The sequence below is a fragment of the Toxorhynchites rutilus genome, chromosome 3, assembly GCF_029784135.1.
Source record: "Toxorhynchites rutilus septentrionalis strain SRP chromosome 3, ASM2978413v1, whole genome shotgun sequence".
NCBI lineage: Eukaryota > Metazoa > Arthropoda > Insecta > Diptera > Culicidae > Toxorhynchites > Toxorhynchites rutilus.
Genome location: NC_073746.1, coordinates 5,276,166 through 5,298,310, shown reverse-complemented (window position 1 = coordinate 5,298,310; position 22,145 = coordinate 5,276,166). Strand labels below are relative to the sequence as shown.

Below are 22,145 nucleotides of genomic sequence, written 5' to 3'. Positions count from 1 at the left end.
ATGCAGGATAATTTAAAAATAACAAATAAATGACCTTCGATTATTCCTCATCTATCTTACAAACGTGAAATAATACACTTTCTTCTGAGATTGAACAGTTTGAACAGGCGAACGATACGCCACTGATTTATCGTCAGTTTGACAAGTTCAGAAATTCTATTTAACACTGTCTTTATCTAGAGCTTGGAGTGAGAACATATCACAATAAGAGTATATTCACATAGCGCAACATCACCAATAGTAATAAAACAATACAGATTGCCAAAGAAAAAACAAATAGGATCAAAATATTTTTTGACCAAAAACTGTAATATTCGCTCAGAGTAGATCACCATAAAAGCGTCTCACATAAATATATTGCAATAATATAATATAATTGATCCATGAATGTGCCATGTACTTCGATCTGATTAAAATCTACACTTATCCTGTGTGTACTATCCTATAGGATCTGAAATATTCGTATATGTCCACTGTCCCAATGTTTAATGGAAAACTTTTAAACTGTAGGAAAATATCAAACGAACATCAAGCTAAGGGTGAATAAAGCAGTCAACCAAATCGACCAAATATACTAAAACACAAACTAAGATAATCACGCAAATTCGACAACCAAATCCGGTATTCATCAACACCAAACCGGTAATTACAAGACGCATCAGCCGCGCCTACATACCATAATAACCATTTCGTATTCAATGTGCTTTGTTTGCAGCCAAAAATTTTATTTTGACCGGACGAAGCAAACCTAACAAAGGCTGGCCGTAATTAGTCCGTCTGGCCCCTCCGATAGAATACGAAATGCATTCGTTGCGTTCGAAACATAACTGAACGGCAGTCACCCGCACAGGTGTTGCATTCACGAGGAGAGGGGCAACGGCCACAATATGGCTATCCACGTGCTACGTGTTAATGACGAGAGGTGCACTGATGTTTGTAAGAATGAAGCAGAAAAAGGACGAGGCAATTGGACAACAATAGCTCAAGCGGATGGAGAAAGCCACAGCGTCCAGAAAGTTTGGTTCGCAAGGCCGATGACCTCAAATGAATCTATTTCTTGTTCTATTCCCAATTTTCCTTCTCGCGCGTAATCGCTAGACATTCAATGGAAGGTGCCGAAAGTTGAACGATCGTTTGTTTACATTTGGCTCGATGTCAATAATATGGAAAGATCGTCATATTGGAAACACGTACAATCCATGACTCGAGACTTTATTTGAGAGTAGTTTAATTATTTCTACAATACAATACGACTTCCTTTCATTTACCTAATATTTATGTTCAATTTCGTTTGAAGCAATAATTTGATGCTAAGCAAATATATTATTACTTTAAATACAGAATTATGTTTTTGCGCGCGAACGACGGTCTATGATAAACATTTCATACATCGTGGATTATCAGTTCAAGTAAACATATTGCAACATTCCGGTCTCTGACACGTCAAAACTGAATGCACCTGTTTAGATATGATAACACAAGCTCAACTCAGACTTTTCAAATAACGACAGGTGTTGTATATACGGGGTGGCTTGTATATACAGGGTGGCTCATCGAGCGTTACGCCGCACTGATAAGATAACACACAACAGTAAAAACTGATAAGCAAACTCACCAAAGCCACCAGTGATCCTCTCACGGTGATTCCAACCATCGGAGCGAAATAAATTGTAACTCCCGGTTCTATGATTAGTCGCGCTCTTCGTTCCACTTCCAGGTCTGTCTTCAGCGAATAAGGACTTTCCGAGGCCCTTAGAATCTTCTCACCAAGCACAACGTCTCCGGAAATCTCCGTGTAATGCAAACCACTCTCCGAGGGAAGCTCGTTCTCGTACTCATACCGTGACTCATCCTTAAGCCCACCACTTTCTTTATTCGAAATGTGGTTCGTGATAATTTCCTTACTCGCTTGGGCGATATTTTCGAAATCACGATCCGGATGATCGGAGCCACTTTCACCGTTTTCTTGACCCAGACTCACGGTCACACTGCTCGCCACTAGCAACACTACCCACAAAAAAGCGCCAACATCCCACGGAATCTTCCACCGGTTCTTCCAACAAAGCCGCTTCGGGGGCAGCATTCTCACGCGGTCGGTTTCACTTATCGGTCGTTTCGAATTAAAATTAATATCACTTTCGACGAATTTCCGATCCATCGTTACGACTGTCGGTTGTCAACTAACACTGATCTCTGGCACCGCGCGTTCACTCAATTTGACTCAGTCACTGCACTGTGACATTTCACGAATACACTTTGTTTCCAGCTTTCGGAAGGCACTAATTAAAAACACTGTCGTCACCGTGTCGCCACCGCCACTGCAGACCATTCCACTGGCGGTATTTGCACTGGACTGAATCAGCTGAACGCTGTTGCGTTGTCTATCGGGCCCGACATTCTGCAAATAGATTGATAAACACACGTAGAAAATATTGATTAGTTGAACGTAGACAATGCAGTGTATTTGGTGTATATGTACTCATATGTATAGGAAATAGTTCGCCAGAAACAGGTGAGTCCGTGAAAATATGGGAGGGTTCGGCCGCGTCACGGAAGGCACTTGATGCAAAATGAATCATTTCATGCTCGATATCAATATAACCAATTGATACATGATATCAATGAAAATAAAACCAAATCTATCAAAAGGGAACCACGTTTATTCATTTGATGATGACACTTTTTTCATATTGATGAAGAAAAACTATCTTAATAAAAAAATGTTACATTATACCCTATTTAAAGTATAGACCAGGGACTTTCAACCAATTTAAGCAGACCCCTTTTCCAGAATGAAACGATACCATTTCTTTGAAAATTTTATCTTATCTTTATCTTATTCGTGTCCCGATCGAAAAAACTTTGCAGTTGATTATGTGAGTAAAGGGGTCGGTAATCCATAGTATGGACCAACATATCAATGAAATAAACCGGTTCAATCTGATGGTTTTGAGCACAAAAATTTATCTGAGAAAAATTTTCATTTTCAGGCGAAATTGACCATCTGTATCAGCTGATAGACATCGACTTCTTTGTCTTTTTTCAAAGTTTCCTTTTCGTCAAAGTCCATTGGGCGACTTTATATAGGGTAAATGATCTTGGTTTGTCCGATTTGGGGTGTTTTAATGCTACTAGTAAATTCAAATCGAAGTCTCTAGTTGCTAATACTACCATAAAGTGTTGAAATTATTCAAATTTTTATGTTTTTAACGATTTTCCTTAAAGAGGAATTATGATCATGGTTTGACCACCTCTGATCATGGTTTGTCCAGTTTAAGAAATCACCATTTTTGAATGAAAACATTCGAATTCAGAAGTAGATGTTGCATTTATCATTGCTTGAGTTTACTGTCATCATATTGATCCATTCATAATTTAGGCTTTCTTCAGAATACTACCTTTTCTTGGGCATTTTAAAAGTGTTACCCTCAACACACTCAACACAAAGAATCTTTATTTCTGCATGATAGCTTTACACATCTTGTTTCAGCCCTCTTTCGGTGCAATTTCTAATGTCCGTATTCATATGCAAACGAATGGAAGCTGAAACAAACCATGCAAAAACGTCAAGCCGGAGGATGATTTTTCTTATTTTACATTCTTCGTGAGTGAGAAAAAAATGGCAAAATTAGGAGCGTTAGAAAAATAAAAAAACGGAGCATTGAAGTTACATTCCGTGTCCCCATGCATCTCAATTAATCTGTACATCACATGCCATGAAGGACATGATGGATATGGATCAATAAATACGAACTTTTCTATTTTACCCAAATAAAATCGTTTCTTCTAGAAGGTTATAGAAGAAAAGATCCTCAAAAATTGTTTCACAGTAATGTTCGTGTAGTTAATTGTTTATTTTGCCATTTAATAAACTACATATAAATACTACACGAAGCTTCTATTTCTCAATTATTGGAATGGGTGAAAAAATCATTTTAAAGTCGATCTTTTTAAAATAAAAAGGCTTCACAGGATACAGTTTTCTTCCAGCTTTATTAAAAGCAATCTTCCAGTTTTTTGAAAAATGTTATTGGCAACCCTGGTTACAACACCTCATCCAACAAAAACCAAGATCACCAAGAATATCGTAATGAGATTCCCTATAGAAAAAAGATTGTATATTACACGAACTACAATTTACCATTCCTCTTCCGTAGATATTTAGGAGAATCATAATGAGCACTTTTTTCTGAGCCTTATGAAGAAGTGTGCCAAAGTGCTCCAGGCAGACATCACCCCAAAACTGCCCAAATATGCATGATTGACGTAAGCGCCAAATGTGTTTTTTAATTGAGTTAAAATAACAAAAATTCCTTCGGCCCTCTTAATATTTATTAAATAGAGACAGATTATTCTATATAAATAGTTTACAATCATGATTATTCAGCTAAAAACAAGAACAAAAACGTATCGTGAGTGGTGTTGGTTACGTTGGTTACGGTTATGCATTTTGGGACAGTAAGCGGCTCGCAAAATACTAAAATTATCTTTAAACATTTTTTTGCGAAACTTCTTGTACTTTAAATGTTTGCCGTCTTTTTTGCTGAAAACCCCAAAAATGTTTGATAGATGAGGTTTATTGGATGTGTGTATTTCATTTGTCCTTAATTCAAGCCTATGCTACTAATTACGAGATTCCTAGAACTAACACTTTTACTCAGTATCAAATTTCCGATTATTGTATTCTAGAAAACTTCCCCGATCTTATCAAATAAATGAATTGAAATCTGACCCTAGCCACCAATTTATATACCTCAAAACATGCACTGGCACACAAGAGATACAAATTCAAGAACAAAGCAAAATAGTAATACCACTTCATGCGCTCGAAACATATGTCATCTAAGTAGAGCAGAATATTCACAGAGCCTGACACATGATACAGTGAATGAACATTCGAGATACAGTTAGTTTAGGTACCGCAATGCTCATCCCGAGGCAACCATATCAAAGATGATACGGAGCAGCCTTTGTCGTCAGCAACTGGGAACTGAAGCAAATACCCCATAAAATTGATACCATGAAGCCATTTTTCAACCCTCCCATGCAAGCAACGAGAACAAATTACCACTGCTGTCGCCGCATTCATTCAAACGTAGCACTTTTCGAGCTACAGCCCCAGCACGAGATGTGCTCATTAGCAGTACTTCTGGCAGAGTGTAATGACTCATGTTAAGATTCATATGCAAAGACACTCGCGAGCTGAACAGGAAATCTAACCTTCAATCGTCACTAGGCAGAACTAGTATTAGACGTTCCACGAGGATGATTCACAGATGTGACCGCATGAGCTTCAATTTTAAGTTGGGGTATTTAGTTTCGTTATCCAGCAAACATGTACGAAGCACTATGGCTGTAAAATACTGCACTTTTTTTGTTTGAAACCAGAAAAGTGGCTTTTGACCCATTTCATTGCGGAAACAAAAGAGGGAATAAAACCGGATTGTAGGTTAGCGGTGTAAAATTGATAATTTCTTTCGCATCATCCGTGTAGAAGATAGACAAATCAAGATCCATTTGTCTAGCTTCAGACAGCGTAGCTGGGATTCTTTGTGTGAAACTGAAATCATAATAAAAGAGCCTCAACTGATACACTTCTCATCTACCTACGGTAACAGAACACGCAAATCAAGCCTTCACTACATCAAGCACCGTAACAAGAGTAAAAGTTCATCATTTTTCACCTAACACAATCTCGAAACATACCTTGCATCATCAGCAGCTACTGTTTCATGGGAAAACCTGCATACGACAAAACAATGCACCGACGAATTATTTTGAAAGTAAAGCTGATACAAACAATGTGAACCAGCGTAAAACTTACGGTAAGTAGAGTAATATTTCGTCGGAACGTAACCTGTGAAAAGTTCATTTCATTGTGTCAGCGATTTTTCATAAGTTGTTGGGTGTTTCCTAGGCGTATATTCAGCACTGCAACTCAATTCTCATTTCATTTAGAACACGCCCATGTCACTCAATACACCGTCACAGTAAACACACGACTTGTCAATCATGTTTAATCAATAATAGCACGATATGCAAGGTACCATTCTAACTCATAAAACCAACGGGTAAACAGCAAACCTGAACAACGTTGGGAGCTTCGGGATCAACAGTTTGTTTCTCCCGCGGAAAAACTCACGAATCGAAACTAACTATGTGATCCGCAACGTTGCAACAACATATTCCAACACGAACACCGAACGATGCGAGCTTCGCGGCTTCACGACTCAAAATGACGACTGAACTTGACTTTCCAGAATGCCTGCGAATGGTTGGAGTGAAAAAAAAAACAGAATAGGGGAGCGGACAAGCAACAAAGACTGCAACTGTGTGTCTCTCCTCGAGCGACAGCAGCGGATCAAGCTTTACGAGCTTTCCGTTGGCTTACGATTCTAAGCTCAGACGAGAAAGGGAGGGTGAAGATAAAATTGAACACGACGGTTAGGTGAATCCACCCACCAAATAGGTTTACCAACCGCATCGACTGAAGTGGAACGAGTGAGGGGGGAAAAGTTTGGAAAATAAATCTCGATCAGAGAAAGGTCACTCGGGTTAGGTATCGTGCTTTGAGACGTTGGACTTATTTAATTACAAACAAATGTACAATGCATTATCATATGAGAGAGAAGAACTTGTTTAATTTATTATCATCAGATTAGTTCAGAGCCCAGCTTTGCATCAATGACGATGTTCACTGTAAGACATATGAATGAGTTCATGAAGTAGTGGAAATGGAGTTCACAGAGTGAATATAGTAAACTGAACAAAACAGATCAAGTTACGCAATTCACAGTAAAGTTGACGAGATCTGTGGTTGTGTGCTCAATTTAATAGCCGCATAACCTGGATTAGCCTGCTTGGCTGGATAGTTCTTAGATATTATTATCTTCACTTGGAGTTTCCACTTGATTTATTAGATTTTCTTTATTTAAAAGACATTCAGGTTCCTGGGCTGGTGCGCCTCATGATTAATTAGAAAGTTTTACACACATAATTTCTAAATTGCCATTGTATTCTACATTTTTTCTGACAAATGACGATCCCTATTGGCGATCTAACGTACAAATCTGCACCTCGGCGGGGGTTCGATGAGAGTGTTGATGATTGTATATTATTAGGAAAGTTTTCGACCACCGAACCCACTCTGCACCGATCATCAACTTTACTGATGATGGCGAGAGTGTAGGAACTCATTCTCACTTAAACTATCTACTATGAATAGTAGTAGCAGTAGTTTTCTACAGTAAGGCCCGACTCAGATGACTTGGGCCCGCACTCCGTTGGTTTAGATCTGTTCCAATAAAACCCTCAGACGTACTTTGTCAACTTCTTGTTTAATGTTAATCGTTAATCGCAATCCGTATTGTTCATATCACGTGTTCTTTGTATTAAGTATAACCGTAATCCAGTGACCTTTTCATCGAAGATTGTACAATGGTTTCAAATGTTGCAATGTGAGTTTATGGAAGGTTTGTAGTTCTTTCCATAAATTACAATGTTATAATCATAAAAGATTATTTGATTGCGATGAGTTTGGAATAAATTCAATTCTGCGCAATTTTATATATAACATGGCATTTTCTTACCTCTTCAGTAGTGAAAACTTTATAAACATTGGCAATGGTTGAATCAAAGAAGGAAATTCGAGAGCAAAACCAAGTAGAAAAATGCATAGTTCCTGCATGTGCGAACTACCTTGGAAAGCCTGGAAGTAAAATATAGGTTACATTATCATCATTTTCTTAGTTCAAAAACAAAATCCAGATGTCTCACCGATCGTTTACGTTTTGCGTTAGATCGCCAATTGTCTGGTCTTGTCTTAGGTTCAACCCAACGCGAACTGTCAACAACTTTTCTTCTGCTGATGTGTGTATCGGTCAGGGATACCAGGTTTAAAGACATGTCTTCATTTTGAAGACATTTGGCTTACTGTGAAGGCATTTGATTTTGCGAAAACATTTTGAATACTTTATGAAATATGTGAAGACATTTCAGTATGATAACGTAAGTGGGTTTTGAGGGCTGAAAATACCGTCAAAATAAGTAGTGTTTTTTGTCTCAGTGTCATTCGCTTGCTCTTTCTTATCAGTGTATCAGTTGACTCTTGTCTCCGTTGCTTTTTTAAAACTTTTCTAAGCTGAAAATCCACAAACATATAGAATGAATTCAATAACAAAGCGACTTTTATTTCAAATTCTGTAGAGCTTCAAGTGGTCTAAATACATATTGTCTCTAGAAGACATTAGCGCTCGAGAATTCGAATGATTGTGGCATTGTATTTTTATTGTTTTGGGCCTATACTATACAGTAGATTACCCTAGACCTTTCAAACGATCACTTCACAAATCGAAGGTTTTCCGGCTACGTACCGTTCGAATAATTAGTTTTATGGATATGGTTTGAGCTACAATCAACGATTTATCAAGCCAACTATCATTTCTAAACTTACAAAATTCAGCTCGCAGTTGCGCAATATATCCTTTGTTCACATTTATAGAAATTAACTTCACAACCTCAAGATAAATTTAATGAAATGTGCTATACAACAATACCAATCAGAGAAACCATTGAATAAGCTATCAAACCTTATTCAAAAGTGAGTTATGAATTTTAGTTTCCTCAGATATGATTGTGAAGACATTGGAAGATATTTTTTTCGTTCAATGTGAAGACATTTGAAAAAATCACCTGGCATCACCTGGCTGCGAGCTATCAACAGTGTTAATGCTGTGAGTTGATTAATTGATTCATTTCTAGCACTTGTTTGGTTGTCATGGAAATTAATTTAACTTCACATTATGATGACAACCAACAGGTCCCGCTCGCTCGGCAGGAAAATACAGTGCAGAAGAAGGGAAATATTGCAACGTAAGCTTCGCATTTGCAACGGGTGTAGTTTAAAGTAATTCTATCTGTGATTTGTACTCTCTACAGGTGAATGAATTCTCCGAATTTTAAGCCATACGAGAACAAAATCCAAAGTGAAAGATTGAAAAAAGCGTAGGTTGTCATACCGTCAGGCGGAGAGTATTTGTGTATAATTGAATCACACGTACGCATTTTTGTTTTTTGACCTTATTTATTTGATACTGGTGGTGATGAAACAAATATATAATCGCCTTTAGCCACAGAGTGTCGGTTGCTGATTTTTATCTTCTGTTGAGAAAAAATGTTTGCGATGCATATTCAATGCAGTGCGCATTGAGGAAAACTATACAAATTGCGACATACAGTAGAACCCCGATTATCCGCGGAATAGTTTGGCTAGGCCACCGCAGATCACGAAAATCGCGGATAATGCAATAAATGACTAAAAAAAGAGATGCAAACACAATATTTCAGCATGACATCTATGTTTTATCAATAAAGGAATCATTAAACTATCCATCTATAAGGTTGTGTACATCAGAAGTCAAATTATGTGAAAGTCATGACCAAAAGAAAAATGCAAAATCCTACACCTCACTGATAATTTCCGGGAAAGTTCTAGAGAGTCGGGAAAGAAACTAGCTGCTACTACAAAACCACACAAGTGGAGTGGCTTTTCAGGGCCACCAAATGAATGACCACAGTACAATGTAGAATTACATCGAAAATTACGAATGTATTAAACATAATATTCTAAGTGAAAAATAATATTCAAAGGAATTGAATCAAATAATTCCGTAGTCGAACGTCAACAATGCTGTCGTGTCGATACACTTTCTAAGGGTACAACTAATCTAAGCTTATAACATTATATTTCGCGAAAAAAATGAAACAAATCATTTATCGTTATTTCGAAGAAATTTTATCAGTTTACTATTGAATCCTTTCATCAACCAGCACACATCTATTTCAGTCACGGTCTTGGCGAGGCGATTCCAATAATTCTTTATCTAACTTTATCTAACAATTTGGGTGATTCAGCTCTTTTATGATGAACTAAACAACATTGTCGTTGTACCATTGCAACACGTCCTTGCTGTATTGGCAGCTGATTAGATTCGGATAAAACGTAACTGGACCATCATGGGACTTAATGTAGGATAAAATACGTTTGATTGATGCACTCACTCTAGTGTATCTCCGAATTTATGGTGGTTACAAAAACGCCAATTTTCTTGTCACAGGGACAGAACCCTTGCTAAGTCATAACTTTGATCGCGAGCTTAAGACCACTGACAGCAGTGCCAACTTTTAAAAAAAATGAAAAATGTTCAGCAGGAGCATTGAAAAATTACTAGTTCCAGGCATATATCTGACAAAATATATAGCTGAACGTGAAAAGCGCAAATTTTAAAATACGAGTTACACAACATGCATCGTGAGAGAAAAAATGATTGTTATGAACCTTTTACGTTCATGATCATTCGACAAAATACATTAAAGCCGCAAAAATAGCAACATTCCAATGGATATGCGAATGAAGTAATCCCTTGAAAAATTCATGAAAGATCTCAGTAATCTTTTTATGAATTAAAGAACACAATTTACACAATTTCCGCCATATTTTGAATCGGAAGCTTGCATGAATTGTAATAGTTTATCTAAACTTGACTACTTCAAAACGTCCCTTCGAATCGAATAAGAATCGAAACGAATTAGGGTATCATCAAAGCTAAACTAGAGAAGAGTAAAAAATATCTAAAAATGTTACTTCAATGGCCAAATACTTCAAAATTTTCAACAACTAGCCGAGCGTGGCAAATACATGACATCAACATAAACGGAACAGAGCGCACTACGCCAAAACTGCTACAATATCAGGACCATAAACACTATTCACATTCTAAGCCATCGAGCTTGCCGTGTTCGGATTTATCGTAGAAAAACTATAAATTGTGGCATATTTTCTTTTCACTGGTGCCCATCTCTGTCACTCGATAGAACAATATTGAGTCAAGCAAGTTATGCTTAGTACGAAACTGTATCTTTCTAACGTAACCTAGAGCAATCTAATTATTCATGAGAGGCTTTCATTCAAAGCCTCTCACTTATACTTGCAATGTACAATTGTAATTGGGGTACTCTAGGAGTACAGCCCACTAATAGTGATCCCCGATAATCGTTCGATTAATCGATTAATCGAATAATTTCTACAAAAATCGATTATTAATCGAACGAATACTGTGCAACCAATAATCGATGCGAACGAATTATTCACGTCGATTAATCAATCCAAATGCAGAGAAAAAATGCCGGTATGGCCTCCGCAGCTTTAAATTTTTTAGGGGTGTTTTGATTATTTTTGAATTTTTATTTAATATTTTTAAATTTACAATGTGGCTAATTCAACCTTTTAAACGCCCTGGTCTGCTTGTTTTTGTCAGTGGACTTCTGCTTTGTCATCAACTTTTCAGTTCAGAATGTTCAGTAATGTAAATTAAAATAAAGTACAGAAGAAACATTGTATTTTGAAGGTTTTGACTTTATGACTTTTCTACATACCCTAAATTTATACTTAGGAGCCAATTCTATGAAATTCATTCAATTTGAACGCGGGAAGTGTCAACCATGTAAGGGTGACGGGGCGACGAACGTGTTAAACTAATTGATAACTAAATGTGATCCAGTGAACCAGTGAACCAGTTTCTAATTCGTGCGAATTTGATTTTAATTTTGTAAAGGAGTGACAGTTTTCCATCTGATTCTACTCATTCTACTCTACTTAAATAGTAACAGAACAATATTATGGAATGTCGACTTGCATATGCAATTTTAGTTGCATATAAAACGAAATGGAAGATTCTGACAGCTTTGGTGTTGGAAGATGATCCGTCTTATTTCATAATAAATGATAGAAAATACATAATGCAACTGAACATTACGGCCGAAGTGGAAAAAACACAGATGAATGGTGTTAATTTCCCTGATTTTTTTTCTTTTTTTCCAATTCTTTTTTATACGAAATATATCAGATGGAATAGAAAATATTTCACCTAATCAAGTAATTATAATATCAATAGTACGCGAATGATACAATCGATCGATGATTCAAATTGATTGAGAGAGCTTGCTACTTTTTTTTATCACATTTATTTATTTAAGGCTCATTAGCAATCTAGCTGTAACAGAGCCGAATTTTAATCGTGTACATGTCACATGGTTATCATATCTATAATTAGCACATTACACAGTTGCCATTCGCCAGTATTCCTTCTATACCATTACATATGGTACATTCACACAGTAGCTATTTAGGCGTAAGAGTATTCTTTCTGTTCTTCCATTATCCAGTTGAACCACCGGACAGCGGAGACAGTTGATTGATCATTGTTGAGTTATTTATAGAACAGCAGCCCGATGTGTCTTGCAGAGCAGAGCAGTTGTATGGATGAATCGATCTTATTTCGACCGTGGATCGATCTCCATCGCTGATAATTGTTGCGTGAACGTAGCTATTCTGTAACAACACAAAGATGGTCAATGAGGGCCCTAAGTTTTGAACTCACGATCGATCGCTTACTAAGCGAACGCGCAACCAATGTGGCTACGGAGACCCCCGAGCTTGCTACTTATTGACCGGAAAAAATGTTTTAATAGCATAAAAATAGCTATTGCAATCACACCAATCTGTATATAAACCGGTACCCGCTCGTAAAGGGTGTGTCACATCAAATTGCATCACGGAAAAAACGCTGTAGAAATTTAATTTTTAGGAATTATATCTTCAGCTTTCGCTTATAATCAGATAAGAGTGTATAGATCACGTTGGCCATGCTTCACTGTCAATTTTTCGTAAATTTGGAAAAATGTCGTCGCACGAAAAAGAGCGTCGTGAATTAATCCTGTGCACTCATTTCGAGAATCCGGACTTGTCACATCGGGACATCGGTTAGATGCTGGGAATCGTCCAATCCACGGTCAGCAGAGTACTAAAACGATACTTCGAGAACCTAACCTTCGACCGGAAGGTGAAGAACGGCAAAAATAGATGCTCCGTCAGTGAAAAAGATCACAAGCGCGTAGTTAAGCAGTTTAGACGTGATCCGAGAAGTTCGGTCCGGGATGTCGCCAATAAGCTGAATTTGTCAAGTTCATTCGACCAGCGGACCAAGCAGCGGGAGGGCCTGCGTACATACAAGGTTCAGAAGGCTCCTAACCGCGACGAAAGGCAAAACATGGTGGGGAAGACGCGAGCCCGGAAGCTGTACACCGAAATGCTGACGAAGCCGCATTGCCTGGTAATGGACGACGAAACCTACGTCAAAGCGACTTTCGTCAGCTCCGGGCCTGTTGTTCTTCTCCGCAGAGGACAAATTCAGCGTTCCGGAGGAGATTCGCAAGCAGAAACTATCCAAGTTTGCCAAAAAGTACATGGTGTGGCAAGCGATCTGCTCTTGCGAAAAGCGGAGCGCCCCCTTCGTGATGACCGGCACGGTAAACGGGCAGGTTTACCTTAAGGAGTGCCTACAGAAGCGCTTACTACCACTATTGAAGCAGCACGAGGGCCCGACCATCTTCTGGCCGGATCTCGCTTTGTGCCTCTATTCAAAGGACGTGTTGGAGTGGTACGAAACCAACGGGGTCACCTTCGTGCCAAAGGAAATGAACCCGCCCAACGTGCTGGAGCTTCGCCCAATAGAGAAATATTGGGCGATTATGAAGCAGGCCCTCCGGAAGAACCCAAAAGTTGTCAAACCGGAGGCGGACTTCAAGAGAAAATGGATTTCTGTTCAAAAAAACTACAACCTGACGTTGTACAGAACCTTATGGACGGGGTAAGGAGGAAGGTGCGAGCATACGGGCTTGGGCTCGAAGTATGAATAAAAAGAAAATGCCAAAAGTTGTTTAATAGTTTTTATTTTACTGTCTAAAATTTTCAAAAGGATCGGTCTACTGGGCGAATTTCTACAGCGTTTTTTTTCGTGATGCAATTTGATGTGACACACCCTTTAAATCCATTTAGTTGCGATTGTGAAGCGGGTGTAGAATGTTCTCGCTCGCTCACCATTGCAGTATGCTCTCCCTTTTCCAATTCCGTTTTTATTCTACTGCCGATCTGATGGGAGTCTCTAGTGAAGACGAACGAACAACGAACAATTCCGGAATCGACTAGGTGTTTCCGTAATCCAATGATATCCAAGATCATACGGTTTCTATTTTGCTTCCGCATGAAATGATCATGTAAATATGGTCGCTTGAGAAAACACCAGAGCGAAGGCATATTCGCAAACATTTGCGCTCTCGACTAGGTGTTCCAGTGATGCAATGGTATCCAAGAGCATCAGTTTATATTATGTTTCCACGTGGAGTTATCACAAAAAATCTCGTGTATTTTCTTATGAGAACAAAAATGAATCATGTATCAAACATCTTCAGTTGCTTTTACAAAGTCACGCAAACCCATCGGTTCTTTTCAGGACCACCAACAAATTCTGAAGAGTTGAATTTTATGTTAATAACAATTCCATTCTTACGCTCATCCACTCACACACTTGCAAGAAATTTTTTTGTGTAATTCTTCAGAATATTCATTCATTGAGAATTGATTCAGATGCAATTTCAAACAAATGACTATCGAGCTAGCGGTAGTTCTACATCTACCTTACGGTTATATCAGAGGTATAACCCACTTCTAGGTTTTGACGTAGGATTACGTCTTTCGGGAACATATTGGGGTACAAATAGAAAATCGAAAATCGAGCACATCGTGAAAATTGTCCAATTTCAAACGCTTATTGCTCAGTCATTTCATGATGGATTGATGAAATTTTTGCGTCAATCGATTTCGGCACTCGATAACAATTTTTTATATTGAAGAAAATTATATGTGTCATGAAAATAACTATCGAACAATTAAAAAATCTCAACTCCTATCCTAACGGAAATATCCCCTTCTGATTGGTCGAAATTGACGACACATGCACCGGGTCCCTAACAGAGACATCAGAACCAAGCAGCCTGGGGGGGAATCGGCATTACAAATACATGGAAGCAGGGGGAACTTTTGTTCCTACCGAAATGCGTTCCCTAACAGAGACGTCAAAACTATGCTGCCTGGGGGAAAGCGACATTACAAATACATGAAAGTAGGTGGAGCTTTTGTTTCTACCGAAATGCGTTTCCTAACAGAGATATCTAAACCAAGGTGCCCAGGGGAAATCGGCATTGCAAATATATGCTAGTCGAGAGCATTTTCATATTGCAAGTAAGGTGAGTGATACGATTAATTCTAGCAAATTAAATTTAAATTTGGAACTTAAATGTTGGTTGCTTCGTGAAATTTCATGTCAGTGACCGATCGTGTATTGTGAAAAATTTAGCACAAGTGTATGTGTAAAATTGTATATTGTAGCATTTGTGTTCAAAATTACTTGATATGTGAAACGATTTATTTAAATTTTCATAGATAAAAACCAAGATGTGTTCCCGCTCAAGAACGGGTCGTTTGGTTGTGTTCATTTCCACCCAAGGAAAGTTTATACGGCGATAAAAATTGGAAAATTTGTGAAATTAAGTGAAGTGAAGAAATACAGGTCGAACTCGATTATCCGGAGTATTTTATTTTTGATTTTCGGAAATTTTCAATAATTTGTATAATAATTCTATATTGAATAGCTAAAAGAAAGGGCTTGACTAGTAGAATGCAGTTATTTATGAAAAATGCAAATTCAAGATGGCGGCCACTACAAAATGGCGGATTACATATTTTCTCACAACCCCATCAATATGGGTATCAAACGAAAGGGCTTGACTAGTAGAACACAGTTATTTAAGAAAAAATCCCAAAAATTCTTTTGATAGAAAGTTCTCGACTAGTTGAACATAGCAGATACTGAAAAACCCAATTTCAAGATGGCCGCAGTCCCCAAACAACTAATTACTTTTTGAATGGTTTCATCCAGCTTGACCTGTTTCTATGTATGTTTGAATGTTTGTTGGGTTGTCCCACATTAATAGAAAATTGACCCCGTTCCTGTTGAATGATTGATCTGAAATTTGGAACGTACATTGAATTCTACTGTCATTATAAAACTGCGTATTCCATGATCTTGGAAAATTCAATTTGGCCGCCGCAAAAAAAATGGCTGAATGGCTTGATTTTGAGAATACACTACACTATGAACAACATAAATTCGAAAAGGTCGCCACCACAAAATGGTCGACTATGTATTTTTTGCAATACCCTCAATATTGATATCAAATGAAATGATTTGACTAATAGAATACAGTACAGGTCGGACTCGATTATATACAATTTTGGACTCGATTATGTTCAGTTTGGAAAAAAATATTTTTTTCAAATATGACTTATTTCATGAAGAAATGTAACCTTTCAACGTTAAAGTGAAGTTTAAGTGGCTATTACATTTACAGCGGGGTAAAAATCGTGATTTTTGAAGATTTTGCTTGAATTTTCACCAGGAATTGTTGATATCGATATTGCAGCCAAATTAAGACATATAGAAGTTGTGCGTGAAAGAACAAATTGTGGAGCTGTTAAAGAACTTCATTTTAATTGATAGAAACAATCTAGTTTAATATAAAGATTTAAGATAAAATTAATAATAACACATTAAAAATTATTAACTTTTCAGTGTTTCACTTCCAAAATGTTATTAAAATTCACTAATTTAGTTGTTCCACTACTATATCCTGTGCTAAATTTTCTCTTCTTTCAAATGAAAGCATCAGAATCGTCTTCCGTAGCGTACATTTCAATGTAGAGCCAGTATGAAGCAACAGAGTCCGTAACAAAAAAAAGTTCTGTAACTCTGTCATTGTTGAAATTCGAACATATGCGTAGGAGGTTTTTTTTCATCAAATATGATCGTCTATCACCTCCTGAGAGAATCTGGATAAATTAATTTTTTTCATGTGAGAAAGGTGTTTTCTGACTTTAATGGGATTAATCAGAAATCAAATTCCTCTTTTATTTTCAAGAAACGAAAAATACATGAAAAAAAACAATTAATGAAAAAAAAATTGTTTTGACTCGATTATCCGGAGTGAAAAAAATCAATACTTCGGATAATCGAGTCCGACCTGTATTAGAAAAAGTGATTTCCCATATCTTGGGTTGAATAAACACTCAGAAAGTCATAGTTATGAAAGAAAATTATCTTTTCCATTTCAAATATGTAATATGTTTTTATTGATGAGAAAAATTGATAATTGTGTTCGGTATTGCTAATTATGTTATATTAGATTGGTTATTTTTTTTTTTCATCCATATATAACACAGGAGGCATCTCGTATACGATCACAGAGGGCGGTTTTCATCATATCTCATTGCACTTCGGTATCTTTAACCTGATACGCACCATCCAACGACTGTTTACCATATTTCTGTCATCATCACTCGGTAAATAATCGTGGAGTGAACACACAATACCCAAACAAAACGGCTCTTTTCAGAGCCGTTGAGAGTTTTACGTTGTAATTTGTTGAGAGTTTTACGTTGTAATTCTTCAAACATATCCAAAATCAACAGATAGCCTAACGGTATCCTACGTCAACTATGCGATCGTTTCTCGGACCCAACCCTCCTGTGACTTTTTTCAAATGAAATACATAATTTGCAAGTGTTGTTCATGTGTGTCAGTCTAATCATGATGAAATGGAAATTCAATTTAAACAAAGCGAGTGAAGGTTGGCAGAATGGGGCACATATAAAAAGTGCTGCCATCTCAATGTTCTAAGTTACGAAGAAACGCCCATAAGAAGTAAAACTTATTGAAAACGCTTTACGCTTTGTGCTACTAGAGCTTGAATCTCAAATTAAGAATAATTTAAATCAATTCTGTGATTTGGCCGATCAGAGGTAGACAGACAGAATTCGAGACTCTAAATGAGAATTACAATTAATAATGAATAGGTTATTATGAGTTATGAATAAGAATATGTTATGAATAATTCTGATAGGGTTCTTTGACCTATTCACCATCAGAAAAAAAGTTGGTTCGATGAATCCACCCGTCTCACACTGGTGATACGATCTTGGTAATTGTTGTTTGTGCTACCCTTCATAGTCAAAATTCGAAACCGTGATGCCCATCAAAACCACTGAACGCAAATACCATTTCCGAAGTCATTCGAATTTTTAATTTAGTTTCCAAAACAGACACTGCTCTCACCGATTGGCCAGTAAACAATGAAGAAACGGCGAAAACAGTTGGTGTGAGGTGAATTCTCTTCTCCATTCCGTTCTGTCATGCTTCGTTAATTGCTTCTGTCTAGAATCGTTGAACTCTTCGGACAAAAAAAATCGAATATAGTAAACACTTGTCGGTAACGAGGTTCTTCCCGAAGAGAGTTGATGATGTTGATGAGCCCACTAACGGAAAAAAATCATTGGGAGTAGCATATTTGCAAATGGAAACTTCCAAGAGAAATCCTAAATGAAGACAACAGGCAGAAGATGTTTAAAACTGGTTTGAACGCAACGAAGATGAGCTCTGTCTGTGTTTTGGTCGTTCCATTCTGATCACCGAAGCGATGCGAACATGATTCGTGCAATTATTCTGCAACGGATGCTGTACGAACTGCATACAGGAAGCGTACCTGTTCTAAATTAAATACACGATGCAACCGCTACAGGGTAAGACGAACCTGGAAAGGAATGTCTACGCAACGGATGTCGGCAATTCAAGCTACAGATCAACAGTTCTTGACACATTAATAAGGTGGTCATCGCAAATAAAAAAAATCAATACACGTGCACTCAATGTAATCCACATTCCACCCATCAGGGTTTCCGTACAGTAATTCTGGTCATTTAAACATTGCTCACCCATCCCATCACCGTCACAACTCCTGCCTCTCAAAGGTTGCAATGAGTCACTACTGTCTCCGTCCCAATACACAATCTCATAACTTGCACCCCCAAGGTCAACAACTTATTTGGCTCGGCGAACAAAGAACGAGCAAACTCTTGAACACAACAGCGCGACATTCTGACGCCATCGCCTGAAGCCTTGCAACCAAAGCAGAACCAGCGGGGAGAGTGAGAAGCCTGCCAATATGTTGTATCATCTTGCGAGCCACTATATACTCACTCTTGCGAAAGCAAACAGACGCCAGCGGACAGCATGTGGTGTGGGATTTACGCCCTTAACACATCGATGTATTTCCTTCTGTGATGATCGGAAAGGGGATGCTGCCCTCGAGACTCCATTCAACACACAACAATGCCATATAGGCAATCCTATTGTTAACACTTTTCACTTTTCCGACTGCGCACTAATTAGTAAACCACATTTCATACTGGAAACCTGTGCTGTTGTTGTTTATTTCACTACAGCGTAATATTTCCAAACACTAAAACCCTTCCACAGCACGCACCGAACACTTCTACACCCTCCAAACGAGGCTGGCGCTGGTAGCACTAAACTTTAAACGACTTATCCGTTTCACAATCCATGCAGCATTCCAGCAGTGCTTTTTCAACACGATGATGATGTTGATTGCGACTTGTGTATTCCAGACACTGGCCGAAAGGAAGAAAAAAAAAACCACTCACAACACGAAAGTGCAAAAAAAAAAGCTTCTCTACGCATCGAGGGAGATTTGAATACGCAGCAGACGAGAAAGGGCAGACTTTCGACGCCTCGCCCTTCGCGCAAACGCGTTATTTCAAAACAGTAAACCACCTCAAATCGTTCGCGCCACGTGGCTCTACCAAATAACACTACTTTTGAATCAAATTGGGGGAGTTCTAGCAAGAAATTGCAACCGATAACATGCAAGGGACAACTATCAGAACTAGGTGCGGCCCGCGGAGTCGTAATGATGGAACTAACATTAAGCTGCGGCTACGGAAAGGTTCAACGGTGAATTTCTGCTCTGGAAGTGTTGGTGTGTATGGGGGATACACCTTTGGCTTTTAAAACAAGAGAGTCGGAGAGCTTGACTTAAGCAAGCTGATGGTGTAGTTGTGCCGGTGCGATGGGGCTTCTCGCCCCTCTTCAGCATGCTTGCGAATGATTGCAGTCAACAACTGGAACCGGTCGGACCGGGGCATCTACAACAGTACCACATGAGCAGCACCGTGGGTATGCGGCCGACTGGGGCTGTTCAATTCTGTTCGTTATGATAAAGAACTTTTAATACTTTGAAACAAATCAAATAGATAGTCATTCGGTGCTTATTTCGACACTCATTTCAGATTTGTTTCTCTCAACAAAACAATGGATTTAAAAAGTTTTTATATAGGGGTAGTGGGGGTAATGTGGTCACGTGGGGTAAAGTGGTCCCCTGCTTGTTTGGTAGTATAACTATTGACTATTGACAACGTATTGATAGTCATCTTATGTTTGAAGAATTTCATGACTTTTGAGTCACCCTGTACTTCAGTGAAGCTGTCGCATGTCAAGAAATAAATAAATACAAAAAACCCTCTCTCGGTAGCCATTCGGCCGTATGGACTATTTCAATAATGATTTAAACAAATTTGGCCAAGAAAACACGCATAATGGGCATGTTCCTTAGGGTGACCACATTCCCCCAGTTCCCCTACTGGTTGTTCGGAACTCATTGACAGTGAAAATAGGTAACCAATTTTTTTTTCTACTCGGTAATTGGGGGGGCCTAGCGATCAAACTTAGAAACAATATTGTCACCTTCTTTTTAGATTATTTCTGTTTTATTCGCAGACGATTAAGGATATCCATGGTGGCGAGAGAGGCGGATTCCAGCTTGGTTGATGTTTGGTTTAGCGAGCCGGAGTCCACGGCTGTACACTGACCGACCAGTGGAGTGTCGACCGTGGCTCAGCGTCTTCCCGCTTTGAAAGTAATCGACAGTCCCAAAACGATACTGGATGCTGAGAAGGGCCCTCCTTTGTGTTCATACTAACCTGGCTAGAGAGCTGTCGCTAGTCTTTTAACACTCAACCTACCAGAGCGGTCAAATGATCGCTTTTGAAAATTTAATCAAAATAGTTAAATTCCAGGTTTTCATTTTTTATATGTTGCTGTACGACTTCTTATATATTGGGTAGGGGAAAAAGAAATGTCATATATTGTCAATATATGGCAACACTTAAACATATCTTGTGTTGTACTTATCGCATCGGGTCATACTCGAGATGAAAAATAGAAGGTGGGAAGATTCACGGGTTTTGCTTGTGTTAAACTTTGATTGTATTAGTAACCAGGAAGATAAGAAGTTCACATACCAGGCATAACAGTCAGTTACTCAAATGGTACAAAATTGAATGTGTCAACGAATAACGTTGAAAGAGGATATACAGAAAATAAAGGGTGTGTCACATCAAATTGCATCACGGTAAAAACGCTGTAGAAATTTTATTTTTAGGAATTATATTTTCAGCTTTCGCTTATAATCAGATAAGAGTGTATAGATCACGTTGGCCATGCTTCACTGTAAATTTTTCGTAAATTTGGAAAAATGTCGTCGAACGAAAAAGAGCGTCGTGAATTAATCCTGTGCACTCATTTCCGGAGTTGTCACATCGGGACATCGGTTAGATGCTGGGAATCGTCCAATCCACGGTCAGCAGAGTACTAAAACGATACTTCGAGAACCTAACCATCGACCGGAAGGTGAAGAATGGCAAAAATGGATGCTCCGTCAGTGAAAAAGATCACAAGCGCGTAGTTAAGCAGTTTAGACGTGATCCGAGAAGTTCAGTCCGGGATGTCGCCAATAAGCTGAATTTGTCAAGTTCATTCGTCCAGCGGACCAAGCAGCGGGAGGGCCTGTGTACATACAAGGTTCAGAAGGCTCCTAACCGCGACGAAAGGCAAAACATGGTGGGGAAGACGCGAGCCAGGAAGCTGTACACCGAAATGCTGACGAAGCCGCATTGCCTGGTAATGGACGACGAAACCTACGTCAAAGCGGACTTTCGTCAGCTGCCGGGCCTGTTGTTCTTCTCCGCAGAGGACAAATTCAGCGTTCCGGAGGAGATTCGCAAGCAGAAACTATCCAAGTTTGCCAAAAAGTACATGGTGTGGCAAGCGATCTGCTCTTGCGGAAAGCGGAGCGCCCCCTTCGTGATGACCGGCACGGTAAACGGGCAGGTTTACCTTAAGGAGTGCCTACAGAAGCGCTTACTACCACTATTGAAGCAGCACGAGGGCCCGACCATCTTCTGGCCGGATCTCGCTTCGTGCCACTATTCAACGGACGTGTTGGAGTGGTACGGAGCCAACGGGGTCACCTTCGTGCCAAAGGAAATGAACCCGCCCAAC

At 38.7% G+C, this 22,145-nt stretch overlaps 1 protein-coding gene across 6 annotated transcripts in view; it reads right to left on the bottom strand.

The window, feature by feature from the left end:
* LOC129775387 (protein bark beetle) overlaps positions 1-19,724 on the bottom strand; it is a 69,515-nt gene extending 49,791 nt beyond the window's left edge. For 3 of the 6 annotated variants that reach the window (XM_055780077.1, XM_055780081.1, XM_055780082.1), the window contains exons 1-2: positions 18,987-19,724; positions 1,616-2,398 (exon numbers count right to left, since the gene is read on the bottom strand). In XM_055780077.1, coding sequence (XP_055636052.1) covers positions 1,616-2,158 — 543 coding nt within the window. In that variant the 5' untranslated portion in view covers positions 2,159-2,398; positions 18,987-19,724. Of the gene's footprint in view, positions 1-1,615; positions 2,399-5,706; positions 6,225-18,986 lie in introns of those variants that run through there. The other 3 variants (XM_055780079.1, XM_055780078.1, XM_055780080.1) reach the window with 3 other exon arrangements.
* Positions 19,725-22,145: the final 2,421 nt, after the last annotated feature.